Here is an 11632-nt window from a genome sequence, read left to right as displayed (position 1 = left end):
GTTTTTAGATACATTAGTATCAACCAGATGAACTAAGTCCCCATAAACCGAATAAGTTCTCTCAGAAATTTCAGTGAAAAGTTCCTGAACAGACAGATTAATTACCATCATGCACCAAAAATACTACCGAAACAACAAGATTGAACCTATTCACAAAACGGAAGCAACCTATAAATTAGATTCACATCAATCTCAGACAATATTCACCACAAACAACTATTAAATCAACACAAAAAGCAACCTATATAACACTCACTCATTGACAAGCATTTCAGAAACTTGTTTATCTTACTTTTCACATAAGATAACAAAAATTATACCATAAACTTTACCATTTCAACAACAAACTATACAGTAATTAGTTAATTAACCACCAACCTTTTCAACAATAGGAAGCAGCCCATCACACAAAATCCCCTCCCAAAGTCCCAACAACTACAAGCTATTAGTAATAACTCAATAAAAGTCATCCCTAAGTTATTATAGACAAAAGCAAGGATCTTACCCAGTTAACCCTACCAAACCCATCACATATTCTCATCAAGGACAAGTAATAGTACCCACTTTTGAGTTTTTGACTATGCCATTAACCCAACATAAACATCATCATCATCACCATCTTTCCCCTTATAAAACTCCAACTCAACACTCTCATCATCTCCACTCTCATTCATATCCATTCCTTCATTCCTCCCAATATTATTCCCCATTACCTTCTTTGTTTTCCTCCCCACAGTTTTCACATTCATCTTCCTCCCTGCTTTAGTCTTCACATTCCTCCCAACTCCCACATTCCCTTTAACGCCGTCGTTTTTCCCATCCTTTTTCTCCTCAGCAATCCACACGAAATCGCCCACATTTCCACCCAAATTTACACGATTGCCACTCGCCCCGACTTTCTCTTTCTCTCTCTCGTACCCAAGAGGAAAATAGCTCCAGCAAACAGAGTACTCTGTCTCCCCATTCTTCTCCGCCTTCCGCGGCGCGTTCACCGCTACCCCATGAAACCCTCTCCGACAATTCTGGCACCTCAAGCAACAATCCTCGTACACCTTCTCGTACTCGTACATGTAGTAACAGTACGGGCACAACGTCCAGAATGCCGCCTCGGCGGCGGTCTTGTCGATTTCGGCCTCGTACTGGGCTCTCTTGTCCGAGTCGGACAGCACAGTCCAAGCTTCGCGTACGAGGCTGAGGGCTTCGTCGGAGAAAGCGAACTTGTTGACGTTCGGGTTCAGGAGCGCCGCCAGTTTAACGAACTGGGCTCGAACGACCCGGCGGTTCCCGGACTCGGAGCGTCGGACTTGGAGGATGGAGTAGTAATCGAGGTGGCGGTTGCGGAAGCGATTCTCGGCGGCGGAGAGGACGTCGGCGATGGCGAGTATTTTGTTGGCGGTGGAGGATTGAACCGGGTCGGATTCTCGGGCTTGGATGGCGCAGTGTCGGCACTTGGGTAGGTTTCGGAGTGACAAGTATTTGGTGGATAGTCCGAGAAGGTGATCGGAGTCGGGTTTCGCGCGTGCTCGCTCCATTTTTTCTGTTTGGGATTTTTTTTTAGTGCAGGGTGAGAGAACTATGGAGAGAGAGAGAGAGAGAGAGAGAGACAAGAAAGGGAATGAATGAGAGTCATTGAGTGGGCCTTTTAATTTATAAGGAAAATAGCAATTGACGAAAATGGACATGATATTTGGGACATCGGGTTTGTCGCTAATTCAATCTGGACCTTAAATGTGGCAAGATCATGACGTGGGATGTCTCACTGGCGTGAAAAGTGGGGTTTTGGGGATTGTGGTAGGAGGGTATTTTGGTCTTTTAATAAGGAAGGATTCATTACAGAGTTGCAGTGGACTGAGACAGTGGGAGGTCAATTTGTTTTGCCTTTTGCGACTCAAAATCTCTTTTTGCATTTGTATGGACATTGGACAGACCTGGACCACTTCCACTAGGACTTACCAAATATGGTCATGAGAATAGAAGCCTATAAATGTAAGGCAATAATAATACACCAACCTCTTCACATGTGTTTTTTTTATATATAAATAAATTCTCATGGGCTTTTTATTTTTTATTTTTTAAAATAAATTTAAAAGTTCTAACCTCTAAATCTTAAAATTGCAATCAACAAGACTCTTCGCTAAACATAAGCTTTTTTTTTTTTTGGGGGGGTGGGGGTCTATATAATAGTGGTACTTTTTTAAATTAATAGCCCTAAAAAAAATTATTTTTCAATGTCCTCTTTGTCTTTAAGCTTGAAGTTTTAAGACATGTGAAAATTGGAAAATTAATTTTTACTATTTTTTATTTTAAAAAATAACTATTGAGAATTATAGAGTGGGCATGAAAAAATACAAGAAACTTTAATAGTTTGGAGGTACAAATGAACTTGTTGAAAGGTTACCAACAAAAATAATTTTAAGGGTAGAATTATGGTTGTTAAAATTGCAATATGGATTAGGAATGGCAGCGGGTCGGGTTTGGGGCGGGTTTTATTTTATACCCGACCCGCGGGCTCGTACCCGTGACCTGAACCCAACCTGTTTAATAAACGAGCTTTTTTTTTAAAAACCCCAACCCTCCCCGTCGAGCTCCACAGGCCCCGTTGGGCCATGGTACTTCAGGGCCCATTTTATGGCCCAATCAAAAAAAAAAATTGTTTGCCTGATACTAATTTTCTCAGCAACCAAACAGTAGAGGAAAATGAACACTCAAGAAAATCCAAATCTGAATAGATTGGAAACCCACAAAAACCATTATTTTCTCAACAACCAACAGATCAAAAACCCTTTTTTTTTCATTACAATATTTTCCCACATCAAAAATAAAAACAAAAATTAACATATAAACCCTAGGTCCGAACAAGAAGACCCTACCAAATCAAATCAACCAAGTCGATCCTATCCAACAAAAATAGCACTTAAACTAGAAAATACAAATTTGATTCTTTGAACAAAAAGAACGATTTTCATTATAAAAGCTTAAGTTCACAACGAGGTGAGGGAGATGAGAGAGTTGCGGCCTTGTGTGGAGGAGGAGGGCCCAACGAGGTAAGGGAGGAGGAGTGGTGTCTGCAGGCTGTGGCAAGGTGAGGGAGGCAGGGAGGAGAGACCGGTGAGGTGGAGAATGGAGCGGCGCCAACAAAGTGAGTAGCAGCGGTCTTGTTCTAGTGAGAGTGAGAGTGAGAGTGAGGGAGAGAATGGGAGGTGGCTTGGCAAGACAGAGAAAGGATAAGAGTGAATGGGTCTGAGAGATTTAGGGTTGGAAAAGTTTGTATTTATACTTAGGGTTTTTTTTTTAATTTTTAATATTATATATGGGTCGGGTATTACTAAAACTCGAACCTGCTTTGGGTTTTATTTTAAAAACCCAAACCCGACCCTATTGTTTTGCGGGTTAAGTAAAACCCGCCCCATTAAGGTCAGGTCAGGTCGGGTCGGGTACTCGCGGGTCAAATATTTTTTGCCATCCCTAATTTGGATTGTAAGATCGAACAATTTTACGATCCCACCTCACCAAAACGTTTAGAATCACACAAGGATCGAAAAAATTGTAGAATCGCATGTAGGATCGTGTAGAATCGTATAAGGTTGTACGATCGTATGTGATCCTACCAATCCTACCAAAACATAAAAATCAGTTTTTTTTTTTTTTTTTTTTTAAGTTGTAATTTGTAATCTCAAGACTAAGACATTATACTTCATAAATGTATCAACTAAGTGGTGGGACTCATATGGAGATGACTTTCTTGAATTTAAAATTTTTGCTATAAGAATATTGAGCTTAACATATAACTCTTCAGGTTGTGAAAATAATTGGAGTACATTTGGAATAGTAAGACCAAATGACTTTGGTATATTATCCCCCAGATGATAATTCTCTATTAAAATTGGTACAACTTTAAGTACACTTAAAAAGGAGAAAATTGTTTAAACCAAAAAAAAGAAAAAAAGAATGAGTTGGTATTTATTATGTAAAACTTGAAGATAATAGAGAAAATACCTAACCAATCAAGTGCAAAAGAAGAAATTGGTTTGAAGAACTTGTCTTCGGATGATGAGTGGTTAGCAAAGGGTGTCGACCAAAAGATGATGGTACAGATTTTGATGAAGATAATGAAATAACAATTCTAATGCCTTCCTTTATAGATTTTAGAAAAATAAATAAAAGTTACATGTGTATAGTGTGAATGTGTGATCAATATTATATAATTTGGTTATCAATGTTAGGTGATGATGAGGGTTCAAGAGCTGTTGCTGAAGAAAAAAGTGTGCTAGTATTTTGATACTTGGTTGGTTTCTAATTAAACATTCACTGAACTTTTTATATACATTGCGTTAAAACTTAAATATATTTGTTTTATTAGCATAGACGTAGTGATGTAGGACATGCAAATTACATCATATGATCAAAATCTTTATTTTTTTAATGGAAAAATCATAATTTACGTGGTTATTCAATATACAAAGTTACTATCAATGTGTTTTTTACTTTAAATATGAAAATAAGTAGGATCTTACGATCCACGATCCGATCCTACGATTCACGATCCAACCTATCTCCTACGATTCCACGTAAGATCTCGATTTTGACAACCTTGGATAGAACTAAGTCAAAATTCATTGAGTAGCAACCTTAGAGAATTCAATGAATTTTTCTAATGGCCTAAGAAATCTTCAATACTAAATTCTAAATATGGAGATCTCTAAGAGTATCCACATCAGTAGATGCAAAATCATGTAAAATAGAAAAAGACACCATTTTTATACATTTTGCCACAAAAATGCTCTACATCAGTGCTTCTAAAAGTGTGTAAAAATGTGTATATTTCTACACGAGCTAAGTAACCGTGTAAATATACACGGTTACTGTAGCTTGTCCATTTATTATTTTATTAATTTCACGTTCGCTCCTTTTTTCTCTCTCTCTTCTCCGTGCTCAACAAACTCAGTAACTTCTCCTCTCCTTATCTTCTTCTTTTTCCTCAGATGCACACAAACACATCCACATAGACAAATCAACACAAAGATACACTTGCTCAAAAAAAAAAAAAAAAAAAAAAAAAACACACAAATACACAAACACACCCACACACAAACAAACCCACACGGACAAACAACAAAGAGACAAATTGGTGCTTGATCGAAACAATCGGTGGTTGACTGGACCAATCGGAGCTCGTGGGTCTTGCTTGATCGAAGCTCGTGGTTATGGGTCTTGCCTGATCAGAGCTAGGGAGATCTCGGATCTGATCGATGCTTGTGGATCAGAGCTAGGGAGATCTGGTCGATGCTTATGGATCGGAGCTAGGGAGATCTCGGTCAAATCTGATATGGTCAGATCTAATCGGTGCTTGTGGGTTAGAGCTAGGGAGATCGATGCTTGATCGGGTCTTGCCTGATCGGAGTTATGGATCGATGCTTATGATCGAGATGATGTGGATTAGACCGAGAGGGAGAGTTGATCTGGGTTAAAAAATGGGTATAGAGATGGGTATAGAGAGAGAGCAACAAATCAGAAAAAATGGATAGAGAGAGAGCATGTGTATGTAAAGGGGGTAGTTTTTTTTTTTTTTTTGAGAAACATGTAAAAGAGGTAGTTAAGAGAAATAATAAAAAAAATTGAGAAAATTGATTATTTAAATAAAAGATGTGATAGAATAGATAAACTGATATAAGTATTTTGTAAAAATAGATGTGTAAAATAGAAAAAGTAAGTTTTAATGTAAAAATAGATGTGTAAAATATATTAACCGATGTGTTGCTCTAATAGTCTAAAAAATCTTAAATACTAATTATGGAGATTATATTTATAGAAAATGAAGCGTGGGTCTTGAAGAGTGGAACCTTTTTAAAGTCACTTTAGTTGTACAAGCTTTATACTGTGCAATCTGGCTATTACTAGCCATTACATACAGAAAATCTGTCAATTCCTCGTCTTTTCTTCTTCTAAAAAAATCTGAACATTCTGTAGCTATCTTGCTCAAGGGAAATTTATGATCTCGAAACTTTTTTTTTTTTTTTTGATAAAAAGGAATCAGATATTATTAAAAGCAAACTTGTCAAAATCCTAAATCATTAACCTATCTATCATGACTACTACAAAATTACCCTTATGAGAGAAATTGCTAGTGCGAGCGAACTCCATTTCTTTTGTTTGGCAAATTTTTTGCAAAGTAGTAAGAGAAGCAGACTTTGGTGGAGATTAATACTATCGGTAGGTTTAGAAACAGTTTATTTAGTTGGAATTGAAAATTTTTTACTGAAAGTATTGTAGATAAAATTAAAAATCAGTTGAAATAGTATAATAAGACTCATAAATATTAACAAAAAAATGTAATAAAACCCATTAATAATAACAAAAATAATCTAAATAATAAAAAAAATGTCAAATATAAGTTGCTTCAAACGCAACTTACATTAAAAAAAAGATATTTAGGCTACGTTTGGATTGGGTTGATTTCCAGCGTCTACGTCTGTGTTTTTTTTTTTTTCACGGGTTTTTGAGACTTGTGGCTACTGTTCATGCACTGTTCAATAAACAGTAGCCGCAAAGTTTGATCAGTTTTACTAATTTCATTTTTCAGCAACTTTTTCATTAAAAATGGGTCCCATAGTACTATTCACACATTTAAAAATTATTTTGTATAGTATTTTTCAGTTTTCAATTTTAATTTTCAGTTTTCAGCTATATCCAAGCGGACACTTAACAACATTTTTTTAGAACAGTTGGCAAGCAATAACAATATAGTGGGGTATTAATTTAAGGAAAATGGAAATGGACATGACGTTTAGGACATCGCGATTGTTGCCAGTGCAATCCGGACCTTACAATGCTGCTGGATGATGACGTGGAAGCTGCACGGGAGTGGAGAGTGAAGTTATGGGGATTGTTGTGGGAGGGCGTTTTGGTCTTTTAATCAGGAAGGATTTATTATTTGATAAGGTCCAGCGTGGTTACAGACATTGTGGACTGTAGACTGAATAGTACGGACTGTCAATTTTGCTATCCCTTTGCGACTGATCAATCTCTGCAGCCCGCACCAGTAGAGTTACCAAATTTGGTCATGAATTATTGAATTTTAGAATATTTTAGTCCTTTGCCAATTGGAAAAAATGTAAAGAATAAAAAACTAGAAATTTTTCTTTTTCTTTTTCTTTTTCTTTTTAAGTAAGTAATGGCTTTTATTAGTTTTTAGTCCAACTCTTTAGAGAAAAATGAAACAAGAATAAAAAGGGAATCGTTGTTAGAACATGTCATACCATTATAGCCCCATACAATATATATAAATATATATATATTCTCAAAGATTGGGTAAATTCGTTATTAGTTTCTCGAAAGAAAAAATGTGGGTAGTCTCACATTGCCTAAGAATGAGTTCAAAAATAGGTATAAAACCTTCACACACACTACAAGAATTATCGGCTTCTGTAGTGGGTAAGTTGTGTGATATTATGCCTTTGTCCCTATTCCCTATGTGTGTGTGTGTTGTCTGTTTGTGTTCCTTCTCAAAAAAAAAAGAGTCCTTAACTATAATGCTCGAAATCTATATATTTACTGATTATCATTTTTTTTTTTTTTTGAAATTTATATATACATAGAGCATTCACGGTAAGAAAGCTAAAAAATTTAGCTTTTAGCAACTTAAAAACCTACTTTATCTATTTTAACAACTTATTTTACAATACACCTAACATCAAAACTTCTATTTTAACATTCAACACATTGAAATAATATAAACAATACAATAAAATATATATCTCATATACAACCTCAAGAACCACGGTCACCGACCCACAACCACCACCACCACCACCACCACCATGCCTTCATCACCCAAGCTATTCCACACTCAGAACCACCCATCGCTAGCCTCCCCACACAGATTGACAATCCTTATCCCCACCACCCAAAACCAAATTACAAACTCACTAAATAAACCCCAAATCAAAACCCCCGTACATCACCATGCATAACCCCAAATTAATATTAAAAATTCTTCTTCTTTTTCTTTTCTTTATGAATCAAAACAAAGAAACAAAGAAAAAAAATGAGAGAGGGATGAGATGCTTGGCGGCATTGATATGGGTCAAGTTTTGTAGTGGCGGTGGTGGTGGCAATGGTTTCCAGAAAACATTGACTTGGACATGCAGTGGTCGTTGACTTAGGCTTGCAGAAAACAGCTGTCGATGTGGGTCGGGTAGAGAAGTGAGATTGAGATCTATGACATTGATCAGACAGAGAGAGAGAGAGAGAGAGAGAGAGAGAGAGGAGTGAATAAAAAATAATAAAAACTAATAGCAACTTGCTACAGTGGGTTCCTAGTGATAGCAACTTACTGTAGCAAGTTGCTAAAAAAATTTAAGTTTAACTTCTTTATTGAAGGGCCTTTTTCGTGTGGTTGAGATGTTAAAATAACTTTTGAGATATTTTAACATCTTTATTGTAAGTGCTCTTATAATCATCTTCTGGTATAAAAAAACAACATTTATAACTTTATTTAATTGGATCTTAAATGGATTAAAGGGTAAGATAAGATTGAAAGGGTAGTAGCACTAAGAGTCTAGGAGGTAGCTCGTAGGCCATATAGCCCATAGTTGACGAAACTTTTTTCTATTTATATGGTTGGATGTAGGGCCTCCTTTTATATATATATGCCTCCTTATATTCTTTTAATAGTCAGATATTCTACTACTAAAAATTTTTCCATAACTTATTCCTAAAAAAAAAAAAATTATTTTAATGTGGTTGATAATAAGTGACTACCTACTATTACTATTTTCATATAAACTAACAACTTTATTTTTTCCAATCACTCATATTAGATCACATCAAAATTGTAAAACAAAAATTATAGGCAAAAATGCAAAACTAATTTTCTAACTTCCAACCTTTTTCATTTCAGTCCTTTAATTTTCAATTTTGTCATTTTAGTCCTTTAACTTTTAATTATTGTCAATTCGGTTCTCCGTTAGATCTTAATTATCTACTGTCGTTTTGGCTCTTTTCTTTTTTTTTTGTAATTAAAAAAAATTAAGAAAACTGTTATTAAAAAAAAAAAAAACATTCATTTTTTTTCTCATTTTCTGTCTGGTTAGACTTTCTCTTGCTTTCTCATTCTCTATCTCTCAGTCTCATAGTGTTGTGGTGCTAGGCCTCACCGCCGCCACTGGCCTCCAGCCATTATAGTTCCCGGTTGATACTTGAGATTGGTGTCGGTTTCGTTGATGATGAGAGAGCAATCGAAGGAAGGAGATTTCGTGGGGGTGGAGACCTGGGAGTGTGTGTTCAGCTCGAATGTCTTCGATCAAAAGAGGTGTTGATGAGAGAGTTGCAAGGACTAGCCTTTGTCTCAGGTTCAAGCTTCCCTTCATCTTCTTGTATTGAAGTTTTCCCATTTGGATTTTAGCTCTTCTCTCTCTCTGGTTCTGCTCTACTCAGCCGCACAAAAAAAGTATAAAACCTAAAACCCTAAACCTCGTTTTGCTCCAAGGTTGGTGACAGTGTTAGCAGAATTGGTTTTGGCAGGTGAGGGTGTAGGTGTGGGATTTGGATCATTAGAAAGTTTTTAAGGGCTGGACTTGTGTCTAGCTTTCATGACTTTGGTCCTGTGGATGGAGGCCGGCGACGACAGAGAGGCCTTGCACCACGGCACTGTGAGACAGAGAGATAGAGAATGAGAAAGCAAGAGAGTTTGACAAGAGAGAAAATGAGAAGAAAAAGAATGAACGTTTTTTTTTTTTTTAATAACAATTTTCTTAATTTTTTTAATTACAAAAAAAGAAAAAAGAAAGAAAGAAAGAGCCACACTTCATAGCAATAGATAACTGAGGCTTAACGGAGTACCGAATTGACAACAATTGAAAGTTAGAAAATTGAAATGACAAAACTGAAAATTAGATGACTGAAATGAAAAATGTTGAAAATTAGAGGGTTAGTTTTGCATTTTTGCCAAAATTATATCCACCAGGATTTTTTCTATCATAAGGTGGAACTTTTTTTTTTGTAATGGGGCCCCAGACCTAGGCCACTTAGGCCTAGGCCTTGGATCAACCGACAAGCTCATAAATCTAGAAAAAACAAACAAACAAACAAACAAACAAACAACTTGATCACCTTCCAAAACACTTGATATCAGTACATACACATTCCAAATACTTTATATCAGTATATACATGAGAGTACACATAGAGCCACATACATTAAGGGTCCGTTTGGTTGGAGGAGTGAAAAAGTGAGAGGATGGAAAATATTTAGTTTTCCCTCGTGTGTGTTTGGTTGGAGGGATGGAAAAGTGGGAGGGTGGAAAACTCTTTTATTTGGTTGAAAAGAAAAGTGGGAGGATAGAAAATGTAGTTTACATAAATTAACTATTATACCCTTATTACATAATAGGTAATAAATAGATTTATTTGTACTCATTAAATAATATAAAATTTACCAACAATTATATTTTTCAATGAGAAGTGTTACGTCCATAACATTTTTCGCAATACTTTCACAACAAAATTTATGTGGAAAGTTATTACTAATTCTAATTTGAACCCACCACTGGAATTATTTTTTTACTCACCAATATTAACTAATAACAATCTATTACTTAAAATTTATTGTGAAAATATTGTGGTAACATTTCTCAATTTTTTATTCTTTATATTATTTCTCCTTTCTCTTATTTCATTTCATCCATATGTTTTTCTTTCTTTTTTTCCTTTTTTTTTTCCTCCTCCATACACGTTTATCCTTATCTCTTTATCTCCCCCTTCTTTACTTTCTTTTTCTCCCTCATTCAAGAAGTGCTCTCATTCTTTTCTTTTCTTTTTTCTCCAGCTCTCGCTCTCTATTTTTTTTTTTCCATACACATTTGTCCTTATCTCTTTATCTCCCCCTTCTTTTCTTTCTTTTTCTCCCTCATTCAAGAAGTGCTCTCATTCTCTCTCTTTTTTTTTCTTTTTCTTTTTTACTTGATTCTAGAACAGCCGTTGTGTTTGTGAAGAGGATAGGCGAGAGAGGGCATTTGTGTAATTCCACGGTGAGAGCAGTTTTCTCTCCACAATTTTCCTCTCGATTTGGAAGGATGCAAATTGTGGGTCCGGGAGAGAAAATTTTATCCTAGGTTTTCCATCCTCAGCATTTTCCTCAACATGCCAAACAGTGGAAAACACTATTTTCCACCCTATTTTCCTCCCTTTGTTTTCCATCCTCCCTATTATCCCCCTAACCAAACACAGTGTAAAGTGCAACATTGGCAAGAATAATAAGTAAACTATCCAATTTCTACAAGCCCTTAACTCCCTTTCTTGTTGAAGTTTCTCTTTTGTATCTAGAGATATTAATTATTTTCCTCACAATTTAATCTGTTGGGCTGCCTTTTGTAACTTTGATGAACCAATTTCCATCTCATCTCTTCCTTCTTGAGTGTTTTTTTTTTCCTGATTTTCTGAAGGGTGAAATAAGCTTAGACCATTCTGTGTTCCCTTTATTTATATTAATTCTTATTAGGAAAAAAAAAAAAAAAAACCTATGCAATTTTTGTCATGGAACCATAAAAAATAAAAAATAAAAACAAAAAAGTTTATGTCATTGAGATGACAAGGTAAACGTTGTAATTTGTCATAATGGTGAGGTGATGATGATG

At 35.7% G+C, this 11632-nt stretch overlaps 1 protein-coding gene across 1 annotated transcript; it reads right to left on the bottom strand.

Annotated features, from left to right (window-relative positions):
* Positions 1–269: 269 nt before the first annotated feature.
* On the bottom strand, positions 270–1598 carry LOC115950589. The gene has a single exon (XM_031067794.1). The coding sequence runs from the start codon at positions 1530–1532 to the stop codon at positions 579–581; it is 954 nt and encodes a 317-aa protein (XP_030923654.1). The 5' UTR covers positions 1533–1598; the 3' UTR covers positions 270–578.
* Between the last annotated feature and the right edge of the window lie 10034 nt (positions 1599–11632).

Source organism: Quercus lobata, chromosome 6, assembly GCF_001633185.2.
Source record: "Quercus lobata isolate SW786 chromosome 6, ValleyOak3.0 Primary Assembly, whole genome shotgun sequence".
NCBI classification, from domain to species: domain Eukaryota; kingdom Viridiplantae; phylum Streptophyta; class Magnoliopsida; order Fagales; family Fagaceae; genus Quercus; species Quercus lobata.
This window is presented reverse-complemented; position numbering and strand designations above follow the sequence as displayed.